Consider the following 26524-nt stretch of genomic DNA (forward strand, 5'->3'; position numbering starts at 1 on the left):
TGGTGATGGTCATACAACATTGTGAATGTACTAAAAGTCACTGAATTGGATACTTCAAAATGGTTAAAATGGTGATATGTAATATGGATTTTACTTCCATTTTTTAAGAAAAGGAGATGTGATGGTGGAAGCAGAGAAGATGACAGATATGCTGCTGGCTTTTAAGATAAAGAGGCCATGAACCCAGGAATGCAGACGGCCCCAAGAGCTAGAAAAGGCAGGCAAGCAAATTCTCCCCTAGAGCCTTCCGGTGGGATGCAGCCCTAGCCTGTATCTTGGTATTAGCTCACTAAAACTGATTTTGGACTTTTGACCTCCAGAGCTGTAAGAGAATAAATTTCTGTTGTTTAAGGCGCTTAAAAAAAAAAAAAAACAAAAAAAACCTGGGCGTAGGGGTGAGGGAGTGGACAGAGATGAAACAAGATTGGCCATGAGCTGATAAATGTTTAAACTGAGTGATGGAGTTTCAAGGGCACTCATCGTACCGAATCTCTTCAATATGGTTAATACTTTCTACAATGAAAACATTTTTAAAAACTGAATATACACATATATATATGTTAGATCCTGCAAAAAAAAATCCTATTTGCAAAGTATTACAATAATCTGTTAAATATTTCAGGGTTTAACCTTGAAATACTGATATTAGATAGTACTCAGTATTCTAGTAAAGCATTTTCATTTATATTCCATATTAGTTTATAAAGCTGTTTTATAATCTGAAACAACAGCATATTTCTTGCAGACTGTCAATGGAAAGCTGCTATTTCTAGGTAGGAAATCTAGACAAATCTTTCAATTGCTGAATCCTGAAATGTCCAACTTCCTCGTTAGCAATTTATTTGCTTCTTCTAAACAATTCAACAAATATTTAGCGCACATTAAATATTTACATGGCAGAGGCCTATTTCTCCTACCCTTGTCAAACTAATAGAAAATATTGCTTCTAAGCAAAAATAACTACCAAATAAATAAAGGAGCATAGAGACTAAAAGCTTGTCACCAAGCATAGAGATTAAAACCAATAGTCACCAAGTCCAGTTAAATGCAAAGCATTAGGAAGTTGAACCAATGTTTCAAATACTTATTAACTTATCCATTGAGTAAGCTAAATGCAGGTATATTTTTAACAGTACAAAAAAGAAGAAACCAACTAGAAAATGGAGTTTTTATTATTTCATATTAAAAAACAATTGCTGCATTACAAATTTATTCTCATTAATTCCTATGAGTTTACTACTACTCCAAAGAAAACTTGGTACATAATACAAATGTATCCTTCCAGAAACCTTCCTTCATTAAAACTGAGGTAAACATTAAATTTCCAAGAGAAAATTAAACACTCAAGTGTTTACTAAATGTATCTGCTTCATCTTCCAAATCTAATACGTGCACCCATCTAATCATGAAATTGCTCTGCTGTGTAACTAGTGCTCCAGGAAATGAATAAGTGTCACACCCACTGAACGAATATGGAAGCAGAAAATAGAATGGTGGTTGCCAGGGGGTATGGAGAGCAGGAAATGGGGAGTTGTTCAATGGATATAAAGCTAGTGTTATAAAACATAAATAAGTTCCAGATATCTGCTGTACAAAGTACCTACAGTTAACAATACAGTCATCCTCCCTTATCCGAGGGGGATACGTTCCAAGACCTCCAGCAGATGCCTGAAGCCATGGATGGTGCTGAACCCTGTATATACTATGTTTTTCCTATATATACATACCTACAATAAAATTTAGAGAGAAGGTGTCACTGTGTTACCCAGGCTGGTCTTGAACTCTTGGGCTCAAGTGAATTTCCCACCTGTATATATATACCTATATATGCATATGTTTTTTCCTATACATACCTATAATAAAATTTAGTTTCTAAATCAGGCACAGTAAGAGATTCACAATAAAATAGAACAATTATAATAATATTCTGTAATAAGTGTTATGGGGATATGGCCTTTCTCTTTCTCTCTCAAAACATCTTATGGTACTGTACTCATTCTTCTTGTGATCTCCAGCCTGATAACCAAGAGGGCTACTAAGGGACACACAGGTGGGCAGTGTCTACAGTGTGGATACACTGGACAAAGACAATTTATGTCCTAGGCGGACTGCATGAGATTTCATCACACTATTCAGAACAGCAAACAATGTAAAACTTATGAACTGTTTATTTCTGGAATTTCCATGTCATATTTTTGGTCTACAGGTAACTGAAACCAGGGAAAGCAAAACCACAAATAGGGGGGGGAATGACTGTATGGTGTTGCATGCTGTAAAATGTGATAAGAGGAGAGATCTTATGTCACATGCTCATGATACACGTTATGTACATCTTATGTTACATGTTCTTACAAAAAAAAAAAACACACACAAAACAGCAAAGGGACACAAGAAAACTTGTGAAGGTGATGGATCTGTTTATTACCTTGACTGTGGTGATGGTATCAGGGGGTATATACAAGCCTATCGAATTGTATGCATTAAATATGTGCAAGGCTATTGTGTATATCAATTATATCTCAATAAAGATTTAAAAAAACACTGAGGAAAAAAGTCAAAATGAAGACTTTCTGGCAGCTCCAACTATTACATAATGAAGAAAAACACAGTGAACTGCTGTTATGAGATGACAAACGTATACACCCAGCATACTTCTGGTTCCAAGATGGCATTTTAAGAACATAAGGTTACTCCTGGGAGCCGCGGTGGCTCACGCCTGTAATCCCAGCACTTTAGAAGGCCAAGGCAGTAAGATCCCTTGAGGCCAGAAGTTTGAGACCAGCCTGGGCAATATAGCAAGACCCTGTCTCTACCAAAAAAGAAAAAAAAAATTAGCCAGGCATGATGGCATAGGGTGCCTCTAGTCCCAGCTATTCAAGAGGCTGAGATGGGAAGATCACTTGAGCCCAAGAGTTTAAGACCAGCCTGGGAAACAGTGATACCTTGTCTCTATAAAAAATTTTAAAAATCAGCCAGGCATGGTGGCACATACCTGTGGAGGTGGGAGGATCGCTTGATCCTGGGAGATAGAGGCTGCAGTGAGCTGTGATCACACCACTGCACTGCAGCCTAGGTGACAAAACAACATCTTGCCTCTTAAAATTTTACATATATATACATGGAGCCGGGTGCAGTGGCTCACTCCTGTAATCCCAGCACTTTGGGAGGCTGAGGCAGGCGGATCACGAGATCAGGAGATCGAGACCATCCTGGCTAACACGGTGAAACCCCGTCTCTACTAAAAATACAAAAAATCAGCCAATGTGTGGCGGGCGCCTGTAGTCCCAGCTACCCGGGAGGCTGAGGCAGGAGGATGGCGTGAACCCAGAAGGTGGAGCTTGCAGTGAGCCGAGATCGCGCTACTGCACTCCAGCCTGGGCGACAGAGCAAGACTCCGCCCCCCAAAAAAATTATATATATACACACACACACACACACATATATATATAATTTTTAAAAAGAACTATGAAAATTCAAGGATGAAAAGGCACCCCATTTTTAAATAGGCAATGGACCTTAACTGATATTTCTCCAAGGAAGATATGCAAATGCCCAAAAGCACATGACAAGATGCTCAACATCATTAGGGAAATACAAATTAAAACCACAATGAGATATCACTGCACATCCAGTAGGATGGTTACAATCCAAAAGACAGATAGCAACAGCATTGATGGAGATGTGGAGAAACTCCTATACATCGCACGTGGAAATGTAAGTTGATGTCATCACTTCTGAAAACAGTCTGGCAGTTCTTCAAAAGGCCAATTATAGAGTTATGTGTGATTCAACAATTACACTCCTAGGAATACACCCCCCAAAAAATGAGAACATGTCCACAGAAAAACTTGTACATGAATGTTCACAGCAACATTACTCATAATAGCCAAAAGGTGAAACAACCAAAACGTCCATCAAGGGTGAATAGACAAAATGTGGTAATATCCATAAACTGGAATATTACATGATGATAAAAATTAATGAAACATTAATATATGCTACAACATGGATGAACCTTGAAAGTATGCTAAGTGAAAAAACCCAGTAACAAAAAAATCACGTTGTGTATCATTTCACTTACATGAAATGTCCAGAATAGGCAAATCTGTAGAAAGTACATGAGTGGTTGCCAGGAGCTGGGGGATATACAGTGTTTGTAAGTGACAGCTAAGGGATGTGAGGTTTCTTTTTGGGGGTGATGAAACGATTCTAAAATGGATAATGCTGACGGGTGTCCAATTTTATGAATATACTAAAACCCTTTGAACTGTACATTTTAAATGGATGAATTATATGTTATATAGATTACATCTCAATAAATCCTTTTTTTAAAAGGGAAATGAACATTTCTGCATCTTTACTGGGTCTCCAACTGATAAGTTCCCCCAGGCAGGAGTCCTTTGTCTTCCTTATAACCTTCTCAACCCACCCTCTCTTCCTTCCGAAGATGATGCTTAAATAACAAAGACACCTCCTAGCAAAGCTGCTATAAAATTCTTTGTAGTAGATGAGGGGATTGGTTTCTGGTTTGACTTTCATACTTAAATCAGAGAGGCTCTCTCATATTAAATCTCTCTCCACTCCAGATATGTGAGTACCAAGAATTTATGAAAAAAAATTAAGCTTCTGCTTGTTTCTAAAGTAGCTTCTTTCTGCTTCTTTCCAGACCATCAGAAACCACACTTAAAGATATTCTGGATCCACCTTGGGCATTCTGGAAACTCTTCCATTCTCTTCTAGTGTCTATGGAAGAGTAGACACTATGTTTCACCAGCAGGTGTCACTGTCTTACCTTTGAGCTTCCAGTACCAACCTCAGGCACCAGCTGCCAGGAGGGCAGCTCCCTGATGCATGGTGTGGGCTACAAATAAACAGTGACTTTCTTCCAAAGAGTACAGTACAGAAAGGCAGGGAAAGAGTAATGGTACAGTGAAGAAAGCTGACCAGCACTACCTCAAGTCAGGTGATGGAGGTTCACATCAATAATGATGCACACTGTTGACAGCATGTGCCCTGGATAGGAGGTGATGAGGGTGGCAGCTCGCCTCTGTGGTTTCCTCCCCAAACACATTACCCCAGTTGGGAAAGCCATCAGACAAATGTCAACTGAGGGACAGTCTACAAAATTCCTGACTAGTACTCCTCAAAACAGCCATGGTCATCCAAAAAAGGGAAAGCCTGAGAAACTGTCACAACCAAGAAGAGCCTAAGGAGACATGACTGCTAAATAAAATGTGGGATCCTGGGTAGGAACAGAAAAAGGAACTTGGGCCGGGCGTGGTGGCTCACACCTGTAATCCCAGCACTTTGGGAGGTTCAGGTGGGAGGATCACCTGAGGTCAGGGGTTAGAGACCAGCCTGGCCAACATGGTGAAATCCTATCTCTACTAAAAATACAAAAATTAGCTGGGCATGGTGGCGCACACCTGTAATCCCAACTACTCGGGAAGCTGAGGCAGGAGAATTGCTTGAACCCTGGAGGCAGAGGTTGCAGTGAGCCGAGATCACACCACTGCACTCCAGCCTGGGTGAGAGAGCTAAACTCCATCTGAAAATAAAAAAAAAAAAAAAAAAAAAAAAAAGAAAGAAAGAAAAATAAAAAGGAACTTGGGATAGTTAATAATGGTGTTTATTTCATAATAATGACTGGGTCATTGTGACAAATGTGCCACACTAATATAAAACGTTAATACCGGATATGAGATTTGAGAATTCTACTACCTTCACAATAATTCTGGAATTCTGATAATGTTCTAAAATGCAGTCTATTTTTTAAAAAGTATTCACTAGCTGCTAATTTTGCCACCTTAAGGTTCTATTTTAAGGCATATTCCCAACTGTTTAAAAGCTACTGTTTCCTCTTCAGGCATGTTTTTAAGTGGTTAGAAGACAGAAAAAAAAAACTTCAGGCTCGCAGAGCAGAAAGGTATGTGGGAAAAAAGGAGATGCCCTGAGAAAGAACTGAGTTCCAGGTGAGAGCCACCATTCCTATCACAGCACTAGCAACGTGGCTGTTTTCATCCTGAAAACCGAGAAAGCTACCAGTGTGTTCACAACATACACAGCCTTTCCTAACCATGGAGAAAAAAAGGCTGGGAGATGCGGTGGCAACAGAAAGCTGGTAGTGCTAGGAAGTTATCATTCAACAAAGGTTTTTGCTGAAAGATAAATCAGCCCCCCTGAGGAGTTTTATGACTCAAACTGCTCTAAGGCCCCCAAGGCCCAAAGAAACATCTGGCGGCTAAACCATTATTATTTCTAGTTTTAACAAAAGTAGTCAAAAAAGTACTCAATATAAATGTTGAGGCCAGATGTGGTGGCTCACACCTGTAATCCCAGGACTTTGGGAGGCCGAGGCGGGTGGATCACCTGAGATCAGGAGTTCGAGACTAGCCTGGCCAACATGGCAAAACCCCGTCTCTACTAAAAATACAAAAATTAGCCGGGCGTGGTGGCGGGCTCCTGTAATCCCAGCTACTCAGGAGGCCGGGGCAGGTGATCCGCTTGAACCCGGGAGGCAGAGGTTGCAGTGAGCTGAGATCGTGCCACTGTGCCCCAGCCTGGTCAAGAGAGTGAGACTCTGTCTCAAAAAAAAAAAAAAAGATTTATATTTCTTTTGCTCTGGTTCTGTTTTTTAAAAACTGTGCAGATGGAAGCACTGGAGTAGATAAATGTCACGTTGCTTCAATAAATAGAGTTAGGTGGTTTCCTTTTTAAATGAAAAACTGTGGTTGAAATGGATTCTGTACTAGATTTCTGCTCCTGTGCCTAAAGAAAAGCCCAGCCAGCCGCAAAACTGACTTACTATATAGCAAATCAGAAACCAAAACCTAATAGGTAAAGTATTATATACAGTGTCCATTAACATGTTTTATATACGTTTGCTGGGTGAGTCTGGGATAATTGAAGGGATGAGAGTTGAGTGAACCCCTTCAGGAAAGACAACACAGGACAAGTGAGAAACAAGCTGCAGTGACTTACTACCTACGGGAATGAGATGAGTGGGCTGGGATTCTTCCAGTTTGCTCCTCAACCAGTCAAAATCCTGGTATCTTCGACGAACAGAATATTCTGGCAGGTCAAACTCCACCCGAGTACTCTGCAAAGAAGAGAATGGAAAAAAAATAAGCATAAGGGAATAGCATATCTTGGCTGAAAGGAAGGAAAAAAGCTCTCTTAGAATAACCAAACTAGGCAAGATCATATTTTCCTGCCACCAAACACACCAGCCAAATGGCAGAGTTTACCAACATAGAATAGACCAGTCTGGGACACAGAGCCCAGTTAAAAATTCAAGGAGCTGGAATAAAAATGCCAGTTTTCCGAGACTGCGCCACTGCACTCCAGCCTGGGTGACAGAGCGAGACTCTGTCTTTAAAAAAAAAAAAAACACAGTTTTTTTTTCCCCCTACCCTCAGGAAATAGATTTCAACTATTACCAGAATTGTTTAGAAACATTTGATTCATTTCCTCCAAGCTTAACTCTAACAATTTCTTTTAGCAGAAAAATTCCACTTAGGATATTGCTACTAAATCCAAATCTGTAAAAAGAAAATGTCTCCACCTTCTGCTAAATATGCTGACAAGTTTTGCCAAAGGGGAAATAAACAAAAAGTAAAGATAATAGATCACTGCTCATTTCGAGAGCAGACTAGATGAAAATAGAAAAGGTTTTGTTTAATCTGCCACATTCTGCCAGAACCATAACCTTGAAACTGTTATATTTTAGATAAGAAAAAATCTAGAAATAATACAAAAATGCCATTGTATTGCAGAAAAATATTAATAATCTCATCCCTTTTTCTCAATTTTTAAAGTTTTCTGAAGTGTGACTGCAGCACTTCAACAATGAAAATCAATGTTAAATAAAATTAAGTTGATTTATACCAAAACAAGATTTTTACTCATTTACTGGCCCAAATTAAATCGTGTCTCACATAAGCCATTTTTCCCTATGAGGGTACAGACTACATGACTGTCACGGTTCTCAGAAATTAAAGTACAAGATAAAAATGGGTCAAGCTACATCTCATAAATTTACTCTTTCAAGCCAAAAGTCGGTTTTAATTCACAACACCAAGAAAATCTTTAAGCACATGAATGAGAGTCATTCATCAAAGAAAAAGCTGTGAACAGCTCTGGCATCAAAAATTATGATTTCATCCTCCCCAAAACCTGTGTTCACAGTCTTAGCAAAATGAAGTTCAAAGACTCGGTCTTGGACTGACCCCCAACTAACCGCATTGTTTCCCCTCTTCAAGCCCCAAACACCAGCCTATGCCTATGAAATACATCCCCTGTTCTTGCAAGGGTGAAATGTGGGGACATTCACTCAATGTAGGTAATTGTGACTTATCAGATGATTTTCCCAAAGGAATTAGCATTGTAGGATTGGAGAGAGAAAAAAAAGACAACACTTACATCCAGACAGCAAGTCATTGTTGACGAATTTTCAAGCACAGCATGACAGAAATATTGGGAACAAGTGGCCTGATACTCCCATCCCCGCACCACACAGGCGGCGTGGGAAGGACTCCGTGCCTATGCAGTTCTTGCATCCCTACCAGATCCCTGACTTGTCACTAAGCCTCCTTGAGCCCTAGGTTCAACAGTAAGAAGAGAGTCAGGGCAGGGCTTGGTGGCTCATGCCTGTAATCCCTGCCCTTTAAGAGGCCAAGAAGGAAGGATCAGCTTGAGCCCTAGAGTTTAAGACCAGCCTGGACAACATAGCAAGACCCCATCTCTGCAAAAAAAAAAAAAAAAGTTTTAAATTAGCCAGGTTGTGGTAGTGCATACTTGCAGTCCCTACTACTCAGAGGCTGCAGAGGGAGGATCGTCTGAGTCCAGGAGGTCAAGACTGCAGTGAGCTGACTGTGCCACTGCACTTCAGCCTGGGCGAAAGAGTGAGACCCTGTCTCAAAAAAACAAAAACAGAGTTGGAAGGGAAGTTCAAGACCTCCCACCTCCCCCACCAGGCTCCATGTGAGAACCTGTCAATGATTACGGGCTAATGAAAGGCATATTTTGAAAGGTGACAAATTAAAGCAACTCATATTCATTGTAAACCAAACTGATGCAAGGCTCTACTTTTTGCCTTCTTAAATGTTACACGATTATTGGCTGGGCGCGGTGGCTCATACCTGTAATCCCAGCACTTTGGGATTACAGGATCCACCAAGGCCAATGGATCATTTGGGGTTGGGAGTTCAAGATCGGGTGTAAGACATTGTTGTTTTGGTGGAGGGTTTTCTGAGACAGAGTCTCACTCTGTCGTCCAGGCTGGAGTACAGTGGTGTGATCTCAGCTCACTGCAACCACCACCTCCCAGGTCCAAGTGATTCTCCTGCCTCAGCCTCCAAAGTAGCTGGGAATACAGGCGCGCGCCACCACATCCAGCTAATTTTCGTGTTCGAGATCAGCCTGGCCAACACAGTGAAACCCCGTCTCTATTAAAAATACAAAAATTAGCCAGGTGTGGTGGCAGGTACCTGTAATCCCAGCTACTCAGGAGGCTGAGGCACGAGAATTGCTTGAACCCCAGAGGTGGAGGTTGCAGTGAGTCAAGACTGCACCACTGTACTCCAGCCTGGGCAAGAGAGCAAGAGATTGTCTCAAAAAAAAAAAAAAAAAGTTACACGATTAACTAATCATTTCTCTTATGTTTTTCAGATCCATTTCATAAATTACAGTTTATGTAATATTTCTACTCTAACTTTGAAATCATTTTTGGTAACTACAAAAGACAGCACAATAGAACACACGTTTTATTTTTGCCACAAGCAATTTCACTTTTGGGGAACAGGCTTTTTTTTTCCTTCTATTTATTCAGGTTTATACTTATTTTAAAACTTCGAGAAAAATAAATAGAAAATAAAAGATCAGCCATAATTCCTCTAAATAGAGAAAAACACAATTAACATGGCTTATATGTTTCCATATTTTTTCTATGAATAGTCATTAATTTACTCATTGTCTGTATCTCTTTAGCATACCTTGGACATCTTTCTACAGCAGTAAGTTCAGATGTACATAGTCTTTTTAACACAAATATAGTATTCCACTGAATGGTTACACGATAATTAAACCAAATCCCCATTTAAGTTGTTTCCAATTTTTCCATTAATAAGCAATGCTTTTGGAAACATCATTGAGCACCTGATAATTCCCTTAAAATAAATTCCTAAAGATAGAATTGCTGGAAAAAAGTGTACATACACTTTTTAATTGACAAACTACTTTCAGAAATATAGCAATGTATATTCTTATCACATATTATCAGTAACTAGTTATCTTTGGTGGACTGATAAATGAAAAATAACACATCATCTTTGTTTACAGTTGTTTCTTTAATTACTATTGGGGTTGAACGTCCTTTCAAATGTTTATTGGCCAAAAGAAGAAAGTATTTTTCTTCTTTTATGAGGTGTCTTTTTAAAAACTGTAAGTCCAGCCAGGCGCAGTGGCTCATGCCTGTAATCCTAGCACTTTGGGAGGCCGAGGCAGGGAGAGAGCTTGAGTCCAGGAGTTCAAGACCAGCCTGAGCAACATGGCAAAACCCTATCTCTACAAAAAATACAAAAATTAGCCGGGCATGGTGGCATACATCTGTGGTCCCTGCTACTCAGGAGGCTGAGGTGGGAGGATCGCTTGAGCCTGGGAGGCAGAGGTTGCAGCTAGCCAAGACTGCACCACTGCACTCCAGTGTGAGCCACAGAGTAAGACCTCATCTCAACAAAAACAAAAATAAAAATAAAAATTGTGAGTCAAGTCTTTTTCATTTGTGTAAGTTCTTTATTACCATTTGCCTAATCATAATTTCCAAATGGTTTGTCTGATACAGAATCTTTCCATTGTTTTATTGTTGATTTCATCCATATTTTCCCTTTATGCTATTTTTGGGGTCATCAATAAGAAGGCCATCCCCACTGCAAGCTTATAAAAATATTCACCTATAGTCTCTATGATTTTCTTTTTAGTTATATCTAATCACTGCTTTTCTACTTCTAGAAATCTACCATTGGAAAATAATGTCTAAACTGTGGCAAGGATATTTGCATAATGATCTTCATTGCAATATTATTTAAATCAGTGAAGAATCAAAGCAACCTAAATATTCAACAATAAAAAGCTATTAATGAAATTATGGCATATTTATTCCATGGTTGTCAGTAATTTTGTTGGTAAGACTTTTTTTTTTTTTTTTTTTAATTTAGATAAGAGCCAGGTGTGGTGGCTCATGCCTGTAATCCCAGCACTTAGGAGGCCGAGGCAGGCTGATCACTTGAAGTCAGGAGTTCAAGACCAGCCTGGCCAACATGGTGAAACCCTGTCTCTACTAAAAATACAAAAATTAGCCAAGCCAGGTGGTGTGCACCTGTAGTCTCAGCTACTCTACTTGGGAGGCTGAGGCAAGAGAACTGCTTGAATCTGGGAGGCAGAGGATGCAGTGAGTCAAGATCGCACCGCTGCACTCCGGCCCGGGCGACAGAGCGAGACTTTGTCTCTTAAAAAAAAAAAAAAAAGTAAATACAGTCCACCAGGCTGGAGGGCAGTGACACAATCATAGCTCACTGTAGCCTCAAACTCCTGGGCTCAGGCAATCTTCCCACCTCAGCCTCCCAAGTACCTGGACTACAGGCACATGCCACCATATCTGGCTGATTTTGGGGGCTTTTTTTGTTTTTTGTTTTTGTAGAGATAGGGATCTCACTATGTTGCCCAGGCTGGTCTCTAACTCCTGACCTTAAGCAATCCTCTGTCTCAGTCTCCCAAAGTGCTGGGATTACAGGCATGAGCCACCACAACCAGGGTGTAAGACACTGCTGTTTTGGGGGGGGGGGGGGGGGGGGGGGTTTGAGACAGTCTCACTCTGTTGACTAGACTAGAGTATAGTGGCATGATCTTGGCTCACTGCAACCTCCACCCCCCAGGTTCAAGCAATTCTCCTGCCTCACCCTCCCAAGTAGCTGGGACTACAGGTGCCCACCACCACACCCAGATAATTTTTGTATTTTTAGTAGAGATGGGGTTTCACCATGTTGACCAGGCTGGTCTCAAATTCCTGACCTCAAGTGATCCACCCACCTCAGCTTCCCAAAGTGCTGGGATTATAGGCATGAGCCACCATGCCCAGCCTGTTGTTTTAAGGGAAAATCAGAAGATACAAAATTAATTGTACATAAAGATTTCATTTACGCTAATATCTGGATATTAAAAATTTAGAAGACAAATTTAAAGCTGATAATGAGAACCGTTCTCTTTATATTCACCCTTATTTCCAAATTTTATACCATTCTCATACAACATTTTTATAGTCTCACACACACACAATGCTCATTTTTTAAAAGCACCTTTAAGGACATCAGGAACTTAATACAGCAAGAAAACCTTGCTTGATGCTTTGGAAAGCAATAAGGTAAAAAGTTATCATGAAATGGATGCTCAAGGCCAGATGTGGTGGCTCATGCCTGTAATCCCAATACTTTGGGAGACGGAGGCAGGAAGATCACTGGGTCAGGAGTTCAAGACCAGCCCGGCCAACATGGTGAAACCCCATCTGTACTAAAAAAACAAAAATTAGCCGGGTGCGGTGGTCCACGCCTGTAGTCCCAGCTACTTGAGAGGCTGAGGCAGGAGAATCGCTTGAATCTGGGAGGCGGAGGTTGCAGTGAGCTGAGATTGAGCCACTGCACTCCAGTCTGGGTGACACAGTACGACTCCGTCTCAAAAAAAAAAAAAAAAAAAAAAAAAACGGATGCTCGTGCACTCTCTGACCCAGTATTTATTTTACTTATTTTTACCACAATTTGTTCTAGAAAATATATAGTGATAGGTAAAATAAGATCAAATGACATAAATTAGAAGTAGGTGAAAAAGATAAAGAAAAAACAAGAACAGAGGGAAAACGTAGAGTCAGGAATGAGGCTAGCAAAACACAATGAAACACTGCACACCAGCTAAAATTGGGCAAGAGACATTACTTGGAATTTCTGGAGAGAAATACATTTATAGGACTCACAGTATTCATAAAACAGGCAGACCAGTAAAACTCCAAAGATAAGTTTGTAGTAAATTTTTCCTCCGTGAAATTCAGGATCTAACTTAGGAAAATTTAAAAATATACATTTATCTCTATTTTTGAATACCCGTAGTAAACAAAACAATTTTTTTAAAAAGAACGAAAAGCAGGCTGGGCGCAGTGGCTCACGCCTGTAATCCCAGCACTTTGGGAGGCTGAGGTAGGCGGATCACGAGGTCAGGAGATTGAGACCATTCTGACTAACACAGTGAAACCTCGTGACTACTAAAAGTATAAAAAATTAGCCGGGCATGGTGGCGGGCGCATGTAGTCCCAGCTACTCGGGAGGCTGAGGCAGGAGAATGGCATGAACCCGGGAAGCGGAGCTTGCAGTGAGCCGAGATCTTGCCACTGCACTCCAGCCTGGGCAAGAGTGCAAGACTCCGTCTCAAAAAAAAAACAAAAGAAAAGAACAAAAAGCATACGCACACAATTCCATAATCAGAGACAACCACTGCATCATTTTGTTCTATGTCTTTCCACATCGTGTGTCCACAATGCAGAATGTCCAAAGATCACAAGGTCATGGACAAACACGTCCAGTCAGGTCTAAGAACAGGTGACCAAGCACAAGAGTCATAGTCCAGAAGACTCATTTTTGCTAAGCTGGAAGTGTAACACCATCACTCCACATGAATATGTCCCTGGTCAGCTCCAGACATCCCTGGCATTTTTTTTTTCCTTTGGAAGTTCAACATTTTAGAAGACCCAGCACAGAATCACAGTCTAATCGGTCACCCAGCAGGGCACCCCATCTATTGGGCCTCACTCACCCTATCACATAAGGTCTCCCGTTATGCCCCAAGAGCTGACGTGCTCAACAACTGTGGCCCAGGGTCTTTCTGAAGAACGTCCATTTGATCCACAATTTACAACTGACTCACTCCAGAGAGACATGGTCTTTATCAGAAGTGCCATCTGCCCAGGCCACAGCTGGGTCTTAAGAATTGTAGGTTGGCCGGGTGCGGCGGCTCACGCCTGTAATCCCAGCACTTTGGGAGGCTGCGGCGGGAAGATCACGAGATCAGGAGATCGAGACCATCCTGGCTAACACAGTGAAACCCCGTCTCTACTAAAAAAATACAAAAATTAGCCGGGCGTGGTGGCGGGCTCCTGTAGTCCCAGCTGCTCAGGAGGCTGAGGCAGGAGAAAGGTGTGAACGTGGTGGGCAGAGCTTGCAGTGAGCCCAGATGACGCCACTGCACTCTAGCCTGGGTGACAGAGCGAGACTCCGTCTCAAAAAAAAAAAAAAAAAAAAAGAATTCTAGGCAACCCCCATCTCCCAACAAAGGGATCTCTTCCCTTATCAAACAAAAACCAGTTAGTCCCATTCTGCCTCAAAACCCCACTGCCCTGAGAATGACAATTATAGAGGCTTCCAGCTCTTCATCTTCATGCTCCTCTGCCTTCCTTTCTTCCAACATGGACTTCCACTTATCTCATTCCTCTCAGATCTTTCTGCCAAGCTCTCTGGAAGACCCACGCCATAGTTAATAAAGTCCTGTCGTTCTTCTGCCCATTCAAATTCTGAAACCTGGCTCTCCCTGAGAATGGGGCCTCCCTGCCATCGGTCCCGCTGTGAGCTGCTCGCATTCCACAAGCCTCACCCAGCCCACAAGGCCAGGAGCTGCTGCTGACATGCTCCTCGTTCCACACAGCCCCGGACCACCATTCCTCCCCTACCCTGTGAAAACCCTTCTGAGGTTCGTGCCATCCAGTGACACACTTCCTCTATCTCTCCACACAGCTGTCATCCACTGACAGCTCTGCCATTTCTCCTGATGCCCTGAAGATTCAAGCAACTGGCTCTCAGGCTTCCTTTCCAAGTCCTTCCACAACCTAGGTGCCTCGAGATCCAGGTGGCTCACACACACAACACCAGCCTCTAAGCAAGCAATGTCTCCTTCCATTCCACAGCCTCTCCCCAGACTGTCACCAGGCAGAAGCCCACACATCTCCCTCTAAACGGCATCCCTTATATTTCACGCTCTTCCACTTCCCAAAATCCCTGGCTTCTCAGCCTCTTGGGACCTAAAGTTCCTAGACATTCCATCCATTCATGTCTTGTCTTCCTTCCTTCTTCACTCAGCATCTGTTCCATGGCCCAGAACTTCAATCACTTACTTACAGCAATATCTAAACGTTCCCTCCACACTGCCCATTCACTTGCCCTACCAGACCTGGGCATGTGGGCACACTGCTGGAGGAGAAACAAAATCAAGCAAACACATGGACAGACACGATACATTCTACAACGAGACCCTCCAACATTGCCAGGCACTCTTTTCATACTCCCTTAAGTCAGCTCACTCCCACATTGTCCGAATCAGTTATTAAAAAGCCCATAAAAGTTTTGAAAATTTCTAATCCCCAATTCAAACCACCCCCACCCTTAGAAGACTTCATCATCTATTCAGAGAGAAAACTGCAGATATAAGCAAAGAAGCCCTTAACTTCCTGCCACAAAACAAACTTCCCTTCCTTCTCCACAAACAATGGAAAAAGTACACCGCCCCTTCAGTGGCAACTCTAGCTTCCTCCGCCTTCCTGGGAGCCTCCATCCTACTCTCCAATCTTCAACCTAATGCCTTCTTCTCTACCAATACTGGGCAACTGGCACTTAAACAAGTCTCTTTCATCTTTAAAAACAGCAGCAGCCCCCACCAAAAAAAAAAAAAAAAAAAAAAAAAAAAAGCCTCCCTCTCCCTCAAACCCACACCCATTTCTGACCACTACTCTCTATGCTCGCTTTCATTGCCTAAATCCTAACACTCTTGTCTTCTCTCTCATCCCTCACTCACTCTAACCCACTTGGGTTCTGCATCACTACACCAATGAAACTGCTCATACCACAGTCAGCAATAACTGTTGTCATTAAACTAACGTCCACTTTGCATTGTACGTAATTCAAGCCTCTAAGCAGCATTTAGACTCTGTTGACCACTGAGGCATTTAGAAAGAGGAACTAGTTGGGGTGTTATGGCTTTTTTTTTAAATACTCCACTGGTAATGAGGCTAAACACAAGAAAATAATAACCCTTGAAGGGAGTTGAAGGCTCGCCTCTGTTTCCTCACCCTCAAGTCTATTTCTGTATTGTCAGTTTCAACCACATAGGCCACGCTACTGGACCACAGTGTTGGTTATCAGGGCCATCCCTCTCTTGAAAATAATGTCTTTTGGGCTGGGCGCGGTGGCTCACATCTGTAATCCCAGCACTTTGGGAGATCGAGGCAGACAGATCACCTGAGGTCAGGAGTCCTGTCCAAAATGGTGAAATGCCATCTCTACTAAAAATACAAAAATTAGCCAGGCATGGTGCTGTAATCCCAGCTACTCAGGATGCTGAAGCAGGAGAATCACTTGAACCCGGGAGGCAGAGGCTGCAGTGAGCAGAGGTCACACCACTGCACTCCAGCCTGGGCAACAGAGCAAGACTGTCTAAAAAAAAAAAAAGAAAGAAAGAAAGAAAATCATGTCTTTTGGGCAAGATTATTAGTATTTATTATCTCTAGAATCAGAGAGACCTGGACTCAAGTTCTAGCTCCACCACCCATGAGTTGTATGTCTTTGAGCAATTTTCTTAACATCTCTGTCTCTCAATTTTCTCATTTGTAAGATAACAGTATTTATATCTACTTCACTGAGTGTGAAGATTAACTGATAATATACATAAAGCATTTAGCACAAAATAAATGAGGGCGCATCCATACAATGGAACACTATTGCACTCTTATAAACAAAAGAATAAAAGCATGCTTACTGGCATTTCCAACATAGAAAGATGTTCACAATATATTAAGTGAATTGGCAGTATACAAAACACTCAATTTTTGTAACTGGATGAAGAAAAGTAGTATAGAAAGTCACCAACAATTATTTACTGCTGGTGAGCTTATAGGCATTCTTTTATCGTTTTAGGTTACTTGCACTTTTTTTTTTCTATAATGAACATACATTACTTATATAACATAAAAATAAAAGTTTCAACTGCAAAAAAGTACAGTGCATGGTAAGTGTCCAATAACTAGCTGCTGTTATGATGTTACTTTCTTGGAGTCTGCAGAAAAAAAGAGCCAGAAGCTGCCTGCCCTAAGAAGGCCTAAACTGGCTCTCCACCACTGGGGAAAGAAGATACTGGTACCTTAGATTTGGGTGGATAATTCTTTGCCTACATTGGCTGTCAGCCCTCACTCATTTTAGCTCAGGCGAAAAGAGCTCTGTACTTTGTCCAATCCTGGTCATCAGGAATCTGAATTAGGACTAGAGCATCAAAGCCTTAAGGTAATAAAGCAAAGCATTTGAAGAACCTTGTCCTCTGACCATTAACTTTGTTTGAGGACCTCAGCAGAAGTGGAAGGCCCGGGACAGGGTCACGTTTTGGGATCCCATGTTCCTCCTGTTTGTCCTCTTTCTCTCATTCTCACACACCCCTATGATATCCTTCAATACAACTTCAGAAAGAAGCCTCTGAATGCACCACCAAAATATAAACCCGGCGTCACTATTAGAAACAGGAAAAGAAGACAACTCTCGTTTGAGAACTGAAGTGAAAGAAATGATAAAAAGTAAAACTCAGTTCTGCAACAAGATTATCTTGAGGTGCCGGCATCACAGCCAAGTGAAAATGTGCTGCTAGAACTTGGAAAACGTTACTCTAAGGCATTTAATGACTTACAGGAAATCAAGCCCAGGAGAAGGGACAGAAATAAGAACAGAGAGGGAAAAAGATAGGGAAGGAAAGAGAAGAAGCACAGGAAAGACTGGTGAGTTGCAGCTGCGCGTTGGCCTCTGAATCAGTTAACGGCAGTCCTGCAGTATTTGCATTCTGGGGCAGAAGAACCAATAAGCCAAGGGAAAATGTCACAGTGGGCAAGCACTGCTGTGCCAGCAAGGCGGTCACTTTGTCATTTGGCTGTTTACAGTACCAACTCAAAAAAAAACAGGCTTACCTTTCACTGACTACAGGGTAAAAAATAAGGCCACCCTAGAAAAAAATAAACAAATGGATATAATTCCTGGAAATATGTATATTAACCTAGATCCTCTGAGGAAGTAACATATGTAAGCATCTAGCCCAATGTCTGGGCTAGGTGCCCAGTGGTTTAGTGGGGTAAGACTGTGCGTGTGCACACGTACATAGACAAATCTTTACATGCAAACCTGGTGCAGAACACAGGGTAGCAGACGGACACAGTGGCTCACGCTTGTAATCCCAGCACTTTGGGAGGCCCAGGCAGGCAGATCACCTCACAGCAGGAGTTCAAGACCAGGCTGGCCAACATAGTAAAACCTCATCTCTACTAAAAATACAAAAATTAGCCAGGCATGGTGGCACACACCTGTGGTCCCAGCTACTCGGGAGGCTGAGGCAGGAGAATCCACTTCAACCCAGAGGGCGGAGGTTGCAGTGAGCTGAGATCGTGCCACTGTACTCTAGCCCGGACGACAGAGGCAGACTCTGTCTCAAAAAAAAAAAAAGAAAAAGAAAAGAAAAAACAGAGTAGTAACATAAAAAAACTGGAGAAGGCTTAAATGTCCATCGAGAAAAGATATTATATAATTATTGCATAAATAATTAGGCAGAGATTGAAAGAGTAAGCTAGACATGGTCATATAGAACACAGAAAGGTCTTCAAAAACACTATAAAATGGAAGGGAACGTTGGAAAGCAATATTACACCAAAATCTGAATTATATACATTCTAACTATACATGCGTGTGAATGCAAATGCAAAGAAAAATGACTAGAAGGACACACAGCAAATTTTAGCCACGGTTGCTTTTGGCAAGAAGGACAAGCTAAGTAAGAAGGGCTGAGGGAGGCTCCCTGCTTCCATTCTGTATATGGCCTTCAGCATTGCTTCTTTTATTTTTTTACAAATATAAAATTTTCATCCAATAAGAGATGAAGAAACACAACTTGAGTATTTTATTCCCTGCTTGTCTTCCCAAAGAATAAAAGGTACAGAACTTACAAAACTTTCAAAAATAATTTTTTTCTACAATGAAAAAGAAAAAAAGACACAGTAAAAGACGAGAGACATGCTCATCAGAGCTCCTCTTAATGCCATCCATAAAGACATCATCTATTAAAAGTTCCAAAAATATCTGTAAATCATTCTTTGTTATGTGATTTGTTGGGGGGTGGGGTACCAAGAAATAGGATAGCTTCCTGACTAAACACTTTTTTTTTTTTTTTTTTTTGTTTTTTTCTTGGAGACGGAGTTTCGCTCTTGTTGCCGAGGCTGGAGTGCAATGGCACAATCTCGGCTCACCACAACTTCCGCCTCCCAGGTTCAAGCAATTCTTCTGCCTCAGCCTCCAGAGTAGCTGGGATTACAGGCATGCACCACCAAGCCCGGCTAATTTTGTTTTTTTTTTTTTTTTAGTAGAGATGGGGTTTCTCATGTTGTTCAGGCTGACCTCAGGTGATCCACCCGCCTCGGCCTCCCAAAGTGCTGGGATTATAGGCGTGAGCCACTGCGCCTGGCCTACTAAACACTTTTTATCCCAAAACATAAAGTGATAATATGAATTCTCTCCCTAGTAATGTCAATATTGTCATTCTTCCTCTAAATATGTGGCTTTCAACTGATGGGGGCGGTGGGGTGGCAATCTTGTCCCCCAGGGAACATTTGGCAATGTCTGGAGACATTTTTGGTTGTCAAAACTGGGGACCAAGAGAAGGACACTCCTGCCATCTCAAGGATAGAGGACAGGGCTGCTGATAAACACTCTACAGGACAGCCCCCACAGCAAAGAATTCTTCAGTCCAAAGGGTTAATACTGCCAAGATTGGGAAACCTTGTTCCAAGACTAAAACTTTAATACTATTTTAAATATTCAAAAAATAATTTTCATAAGTAACAAATGATACATTAAAATTATTCTTTTATAAGTGGAATTATGTAAAGAGTATGGTTTTAAAAAATTAAAATATAGGCTGTATAGTCCTACAAATTCAAATTAGAATCCTGGTTACCAACTTTGTAACTTTGAGCAAGTTATTTGAACTTTCTACCTCCATTTCCTCAACTGAAAAACTATAACTAAAGGATATAAGTTTTAAGACTGTTATGATCTTGGTTGGGCGCGGTGGCTCACGCCTGTAATCCCAGCACTTTGGGAGGCCGAGGTGGGTGGATCAACTGAGGTCAGGAGTTCGAGACCAGCCTGGCCAATAAGGTGAAACCCCGTCTCTACTAAAAGTACAAAAAGTAGCTGGGCATAGTGGCACACGCCTATAATCCCAGCTACTCAGGAGGCTGAGGCAAGAGAATTGCTTGAACCCCGGAGATGGAAGTTGCAGTGAGCTGAGATCACACCACTGCACTCTGGCCTGGGCAACAGAGCAAGACTCTGTCTCAACAAAAAACAGAAAAAAAAACCCACAAAAAAACTGTTATGATCTTAAGTTAATTAATCAATTAAATCTCAACACCTGCCCATTACCTATTTGACACATACCAGAAAGACAGTAAGTATTAGTTCCTGTCTTCCCATTATTCCTCCTCCTGCTACCATCTATCCCACCTAGGCCAAATTTTATTCATGGTCTCATCACAGTGATTTAGGTTGATACAATGATTCATAAATTTCAGAAGTAATATGGTATTAATATGTTAAATAGTATCATGGTAAAAAATAAGTGCAAGTATAGGGATTAAATGTTTATTTGAAAAATCTTAGTCATAATTTCTTCCTCATTCTAAGATTTAAAAAACTATTATATATAATCCTTTCATCTGAATTACACCTATTCTCTCAAAAAGCCACACCCACAAGTGTGATCAAGGTGAACAGAGTTGTACGATGAGAGGGAGAGCAAAGGCAAAATTCACTGAGGTAGACCCCAATTCCCTGAGACCACTCAACACAGGCATTCTGTAACACAGGGACCTACTTTGGTGGTGATCCTGTAGGTGATGTAGGTCTCCATCGTACACACATGCTTCTTGGGATCATCGACTATAACGAAGAGATCTCTAGTCTCACCATCAATGTCATCATCAAGCTGAAGTCTGTTGAGAAGGGAAGATGAAGAAGCGGGACTTGAAGTACCTGCTGGAGTACCACCGTTGGGCAAAATGAGATCCTAAAAAAAGAAAAGAGTACCTTAAAATTAAATGAAAACACACACAGGAGAATATCAGCAAAAGCAGCTGGTTTAGCCAAACCGATAAATACTTCTAAAATCCAAAAATAACTTTTGAAACACCTGAGCCTCTCCTTACTCAGTGGTTTCTTGAGTGAACGAATCTTTTACGACCAAGAGAAACAAACTATGGTAGTGCTTTGAATCAATTTCATGCCAATTCATCTTTTAGGAGGTGCTGGAGAAACCAACATGAGCAAGTAGTTCAAGGGCAGAGAACATAATAGCCCCACCATCATCAAACCTCAACAAGGAAAGATCCCTATGAGTACACTCTGTTTCTCCCCCTTTCTCAAGACCACCACGTGGGCCCAGGTAAACATTAAGAAACCCGGCTGGGCGCAGTGCCTCATACCTGTAATTCCAGCACTTTGGGAAGGCCGAGGCAGGTGGATCACTTGAGGTCAGGGTTCAAGACCAGCCTGGCCAACATGGTGAAATCCTGTCTCTACTAAAAAAAAAAAAAAATACAAATCCCATCTCTACTAAAAATACAAAAAATTAGCCAGGCACGGTGGCGGGCGCCTGTAGTCCCAGCTACTCGGGAGGCTGAGGTAGGAGAATGGCATGAACCAGGGAGGTGGAGCTTGCAGTGAGCCGAGATCGCACCACCGCACTCCAGTCTGGATGACAGAGCAAGACTCCATCTCAAAAAAAATATAAATAAAAAAATATAAATATTAGCTAGGCATGGTGGCGTGAGCCTGTAATCCCAGCTACTCAGGGGGCTGAAGCAGGAGAATTGCTAGAACCTGGGAGGCAGAGGTTGCAGTGAGCCGGGATCATGCCACCGCACTCCAGCCTGGGCAACAGAGCAAGACTCCATCTCAAAAAAAAAAGAAAAGAGAGAGCAAGCACCTATAGATGTAAAGAAACTTAAGAGATCAACCAATTCCATTAAAACAAGATACAAAAAGATAAAGATTTTGAGATATTTAGGGAAATCTGAATATCGATATTAAGGAATCACTGGGTATGTTAATGGAAGTATGATTTTACAAAATCTTCATCTTTTAAAATTATATACTAAAATATTTATGAATAAAATGAAATGGCATTTGCTTCAAAATAATTAAGGATGAGTAGGTGGGGATATAAATGATACAAGATGCCCAAGTTGGTCACTGTTGAAGCTGGTACTTGCAAGTTCATTATACAATTCTCCTCCCTTTTCTATATGCTTAAAATTTTCCACAATGTTTTTAAAAGAGAGTAGTGGGTAGGAGGGTGGTCAGTGGGGCAAATGCCAGGAAAGGAAGGGAAGGATAGGTTTTTAAAATTACAGACCTCACTCTTTAGGTCTTAGGAGGAAGCCAATTAATAAATTATGTCCCTACAATGTTAAAAAAAAATGGCTGTGAAACTGACAAGGCCTAGTTAGTTATCTTGTTTAGTTTGAAGGTTTGGTAACAGAACAGAGCCCTGCCTAGCAGCAGATGTCAAGGCCTCTGAATGTCACCCTGGAATAACTGGGAGACAGAGACTAAAGAATATGGCAAGAAAGTGACATGACATCTTGGAAAGAGCCTTGGTGACCTGTGGGCCATCAGATCACAGGCTGAGGAGCAGAGGGTGCTTTCCTCATATTCTCTCCTTTTGGAGCTCTGCAGGTGAATTATGACCTAGCCACCACGTAAGAGAACGTACAGGAAATTAGAGGTTAACCTAGCAGTCACATCCATGAGCTCTAGCTGATGATGGGACATCTGGGAAGAGCAATGGGACACGGCAGAGGGAAGAAGCATGGCCTGGAGTCAAGGGCGATGTCACCCAACTTGGGGGGTAATGGAAAGTACACAGAAAAGGCACCTTCAACTCCCATTTCCACTGACCACAGATCATTTAATCACATACTTATGTAATATCAAAAAACTGTAATTACTAAAAGGGTGCCATTTTCACAGAAGGTACTCATGGCAATAGACCTACCCCCTCCACTTCTCTACTGCTATGCTTCTGACTACAGGGCAGATGGACAAGCTCATCAGCTGGGACGTCACACCTTCAGCAGCCCCTCTCAGTATGGACATGACTGCAGAGCCCAACTACAGCAGCAGCCACTGATGGGACTGCTTTTGCAATGTACTGGTACTACAGGACACACGGTGTCCACACCCCAGTGTCTGGGGATTTGTATGGGGACAACGTCTTCTCTGGAACTCCAGGATAAACATCATGTCTTGGTCATTTCAGTTAACATTTAAACACTGACCTCAGGCAGGATGCCATGCTAGGCCTCACAGGGGCCCTCCTTTACATTTTATCAACACTAGCACACCAGGCCTCAGAACAGCTCTGTCAAGGGATAGACACTGCACAAAAGAAAAGAATTCATGGCCGGGTGCAGTGGCTCATGCCTGTAATCCCAGCACTTTGGGAGGCCGAGGTTGGGAGATAGAGACCATCCTGGCTAACTCGGTGAAACCCCATCTCTACTAAAAATACAAAAAATTAGCCAGGCGAGGTGGCGGGCGCCTGTAGTCCCAGCTACTCGGGAGGCTGAGGCAGGAGAATGGCGTGAACCCAGGAGGTGGAGCTTGCAGTGAGCCAAGATTGTGCCACTGCACTCCAGCCTGGGCGACAGAGCAAGACTCCGTCTCAAAAAAAAAAAAAAAAAAAAAAGGAAAAGAAAAGAATTCACAATCTTAAGGCAGAGATGCCAAAATCAGCTCAGACAGTGGTTTCCCACAATCCGGCCTGGCCTGATCTCAGCAGCCTCCTTTCTTACCACCACCTTCCACATCCAAGGGACCAGTTCCTAGGAATCACCCAGTGGTTGCATGCCCCTTATCTTTGCTGGAAAAGTCCCCCATCTGTTGTACATAGCATCTCCAAATATCTTCCAGAAATCTGCTTGAATCCCCTCTCCTTTAACACTTTCCTTGACCCACTCCCTGGTAGAATTACTCACATCCTTCTCAATACTTTGAAGACATCTCCACTGAAGCATTTTGTAGTTTTAATCATTTATTTATATATCAGACTTATCCACAAACACTGTGAGTCCCCAGTGACTGCAACTGTGCCTTGTTCATCATGTGTGCGTGCGTGTGTGTGTGACTGTATTGTCAGGGTGTGTGTGATTATCTGTCTCCCCAGGTTGGGTAGTGACTTCAAGCCAACTCCCCTCACATTTGCCCTGGGAACCTCAGCCAATAACCTTCCAGGAACAGCCCACATAAAGATCTGAAATGTCTTGGCCAGACAGTATGAAGTTAGTTCTCGAACCAGTTGTTGGGGGTGAGGGAGGGGAGAGTCAATCAATCAGATCTTGTCACATACTCCAGATTCTTCCCTCCTAGGACTACGCAACCATGGAAAACCCCCCCAGTCCTCATTCCAGCGTGTTCCTTGGAATGTTACTTGAGACATGAGAATAGCAGACAGGCTACCGGGGTCTGTTATCGCCTAAGCAGTGACACTGCCACCTTAGATGGAGATGGCACAGCCATACACAGTGCTTACTTCACCATACCCCATGACAGCCTCGTGAGGTTAGCAATACAGGTATCATCTCTGTTGACATGGAAGCAGACTCAAAAAAGTTAAGTAACTCGCCCAGATGTACAGACACTAGCATGTGCTGTGCCAAAGGTTGAACCCAGGTGTCTGGTTCTTAGGCCAGGGTTTCTTCCCATGCTGAATCTCTCTTGTGTGTCTTTTTCCATCCCTAAGCTGTCTCTCATGTCTATTCTCTGGCCATAAATCCTTTAAGTAAATATGAAGCTTCTAGGGTTTTTGTTGTTATTTCAAGGCAGAGTCTTGTTCTGTCACCCAGGCTAGAGTGCAGTGGTGTGATCTTGGCTCAGCGCAACCTCTGCTTTCTGGGTTCAAGCAATTCTCCTGCCTCAGCCTCCCAAGTAGCTGGGACTACAAGGCGCATACCACCAAACCCGGCTAATTTTTGTATTTTTAGTAGAGACAGGGTTTCACCATATTGGCCAGGCTGGTCTTGAACTTCTGACCTCGTGATATACCTGTGTCGGCCTTCCAAAGAGCTGGGATTATAGGCGTGAGCCACCGTGCTGGACCGAAGCTTCTGTTTTTAAAGCCAGTCAGGGAAAGTTAACTTTTTTTCCCTTAGGGTCTTAATACAAGTTTATCCCAAAATGACTCCCTTCAAGATAGGGTCCCCATGAGCAATGAATGTGGAGGGAAAGCATGTGCATCTCACGAGGCCTGGGCAGAGGGTGAGGCGAACTGAATGACACAGGCTGCTTCTCCATCAGCATCCTCCCGCAGTGCGGTTTGCGACACAGAGATTTGAGCTCAAGAGCAGGTATCGGGTGGTGGCAGCACCTTTACGACCAACTTTTATCACCATTATGACCAACAGTTCCCTCCAGGAGAGGGAATTCCTTGGCTCAACACAAAAGCCTCCTGCTTTGTTTCTGCCACCCCACAGTCTGTTCTCCATGCTGCAGCCAGAGTTCTTTAAAAATTTAAATCAGGCCAAGCGCGGTGCCTCATGCCTGTTATCCCAGCACTTTGGGGGAATGAGGCAGTGGGAGGATCGCTTGAGCCCAGGAGTTCGAGACCAGCCTAGGAAACATGAAGAGACCCTGTCTACAAAAATTTTAAAAATTAGTCAGGCATGGTGGCACTCGCTGGTGGTCCCGGATACTTGGGAGGCTGAGGCGGAAGGATCTCTTGAGCCCGGAAGACCGAGGCTGCAATAAGCTGTGACCGTGCCACTCTACTACTGCTTGGGCAACACAACAAGACCCTGTCTCTAAAAATAATAATAATCATAAATCAAAACACATCACTCCCCTACTCAAAAGTCCCAAAGATATCCCCTGACATTCAGAAGAAAATCGAAACTCCCTCCCATAACCTGCAAGAGCCAAAATGACCTGGCCCTTACCCTGTTCTCTGACCTCACCACCAACCCTCTCCCCAGCTCTAGAAACAACGGTCTTCCGTAACTGGCCCACGCACCGTGCCGGCTCATTCTGACATCAGGACCTTTGCACTTGCTGCTCCCTCTACCTGGAGCACACTTCTCCCTCCAGATCCCCCCCATGGCTGGCCTCTCTCCTCAGACAGGTTTCTCCTCAAATGACACCTACTCAGAGACGCCCCCTCAGCTCATAAAATCTAAAATAACTCTGCATCCCTCCATCCCTTTCTAGCCCCTTCTCTGGCTTTATTTCCTTTACAGGACTTATCACTGTTTGAAAATACATTATATATTGATTGACTGTCTGATTCCCCACTAGTCTACAAATTCCCTAAGAGGAGAGACCATGCTACTCCAGCCCATGGTAGGTTCTCAGTAAGTATTTCA

The 26524-nt window shown here is 42.5% G+C and overlaps 1 protein-coding gene across 1 annotated transcript in view; it reads right to left on the minus strand.

The window, feature by feature from the left end:
- The window catches only part of SNX30 (sorting nexin family member 30), a 123694-nt gene that overhangs the window by 52058 nt on the left and 45112 nt on the right, over nucleotides 1-26524 (minus strand). The window contains exons 2-3 of the mRNA XM_025360266.1: nucleotides 20983-21174; nucleotides 6989-7099 (exon numbers count right to left, since the gene is read on the minus strand). Of these exons, the coding sequence (XP_025216051.1) occupies nucleotides 6989-7099; nucleotides 20983-21174 (303 nt within the window). The remainder of the gene's footprint in view (nucleotides 1-6988; nucleotides 7100-20982; nucleotides 21175-26524) is intronic.

This window comes from Theropithecus gelada, chromosome 15 (genome assembly GCF_003255815.1).
Source record: "Theropithecus gelada isolate Dixy chromosome 15, Tgel_1.0, whole genome shotgun sequence".
NCBI classification, from domain to species: Eukaryota; Metazoa; Chordata; class Mammalia; order Primates; family Cercopithecidae; genus Theropithecus; species Theropithecus gelada.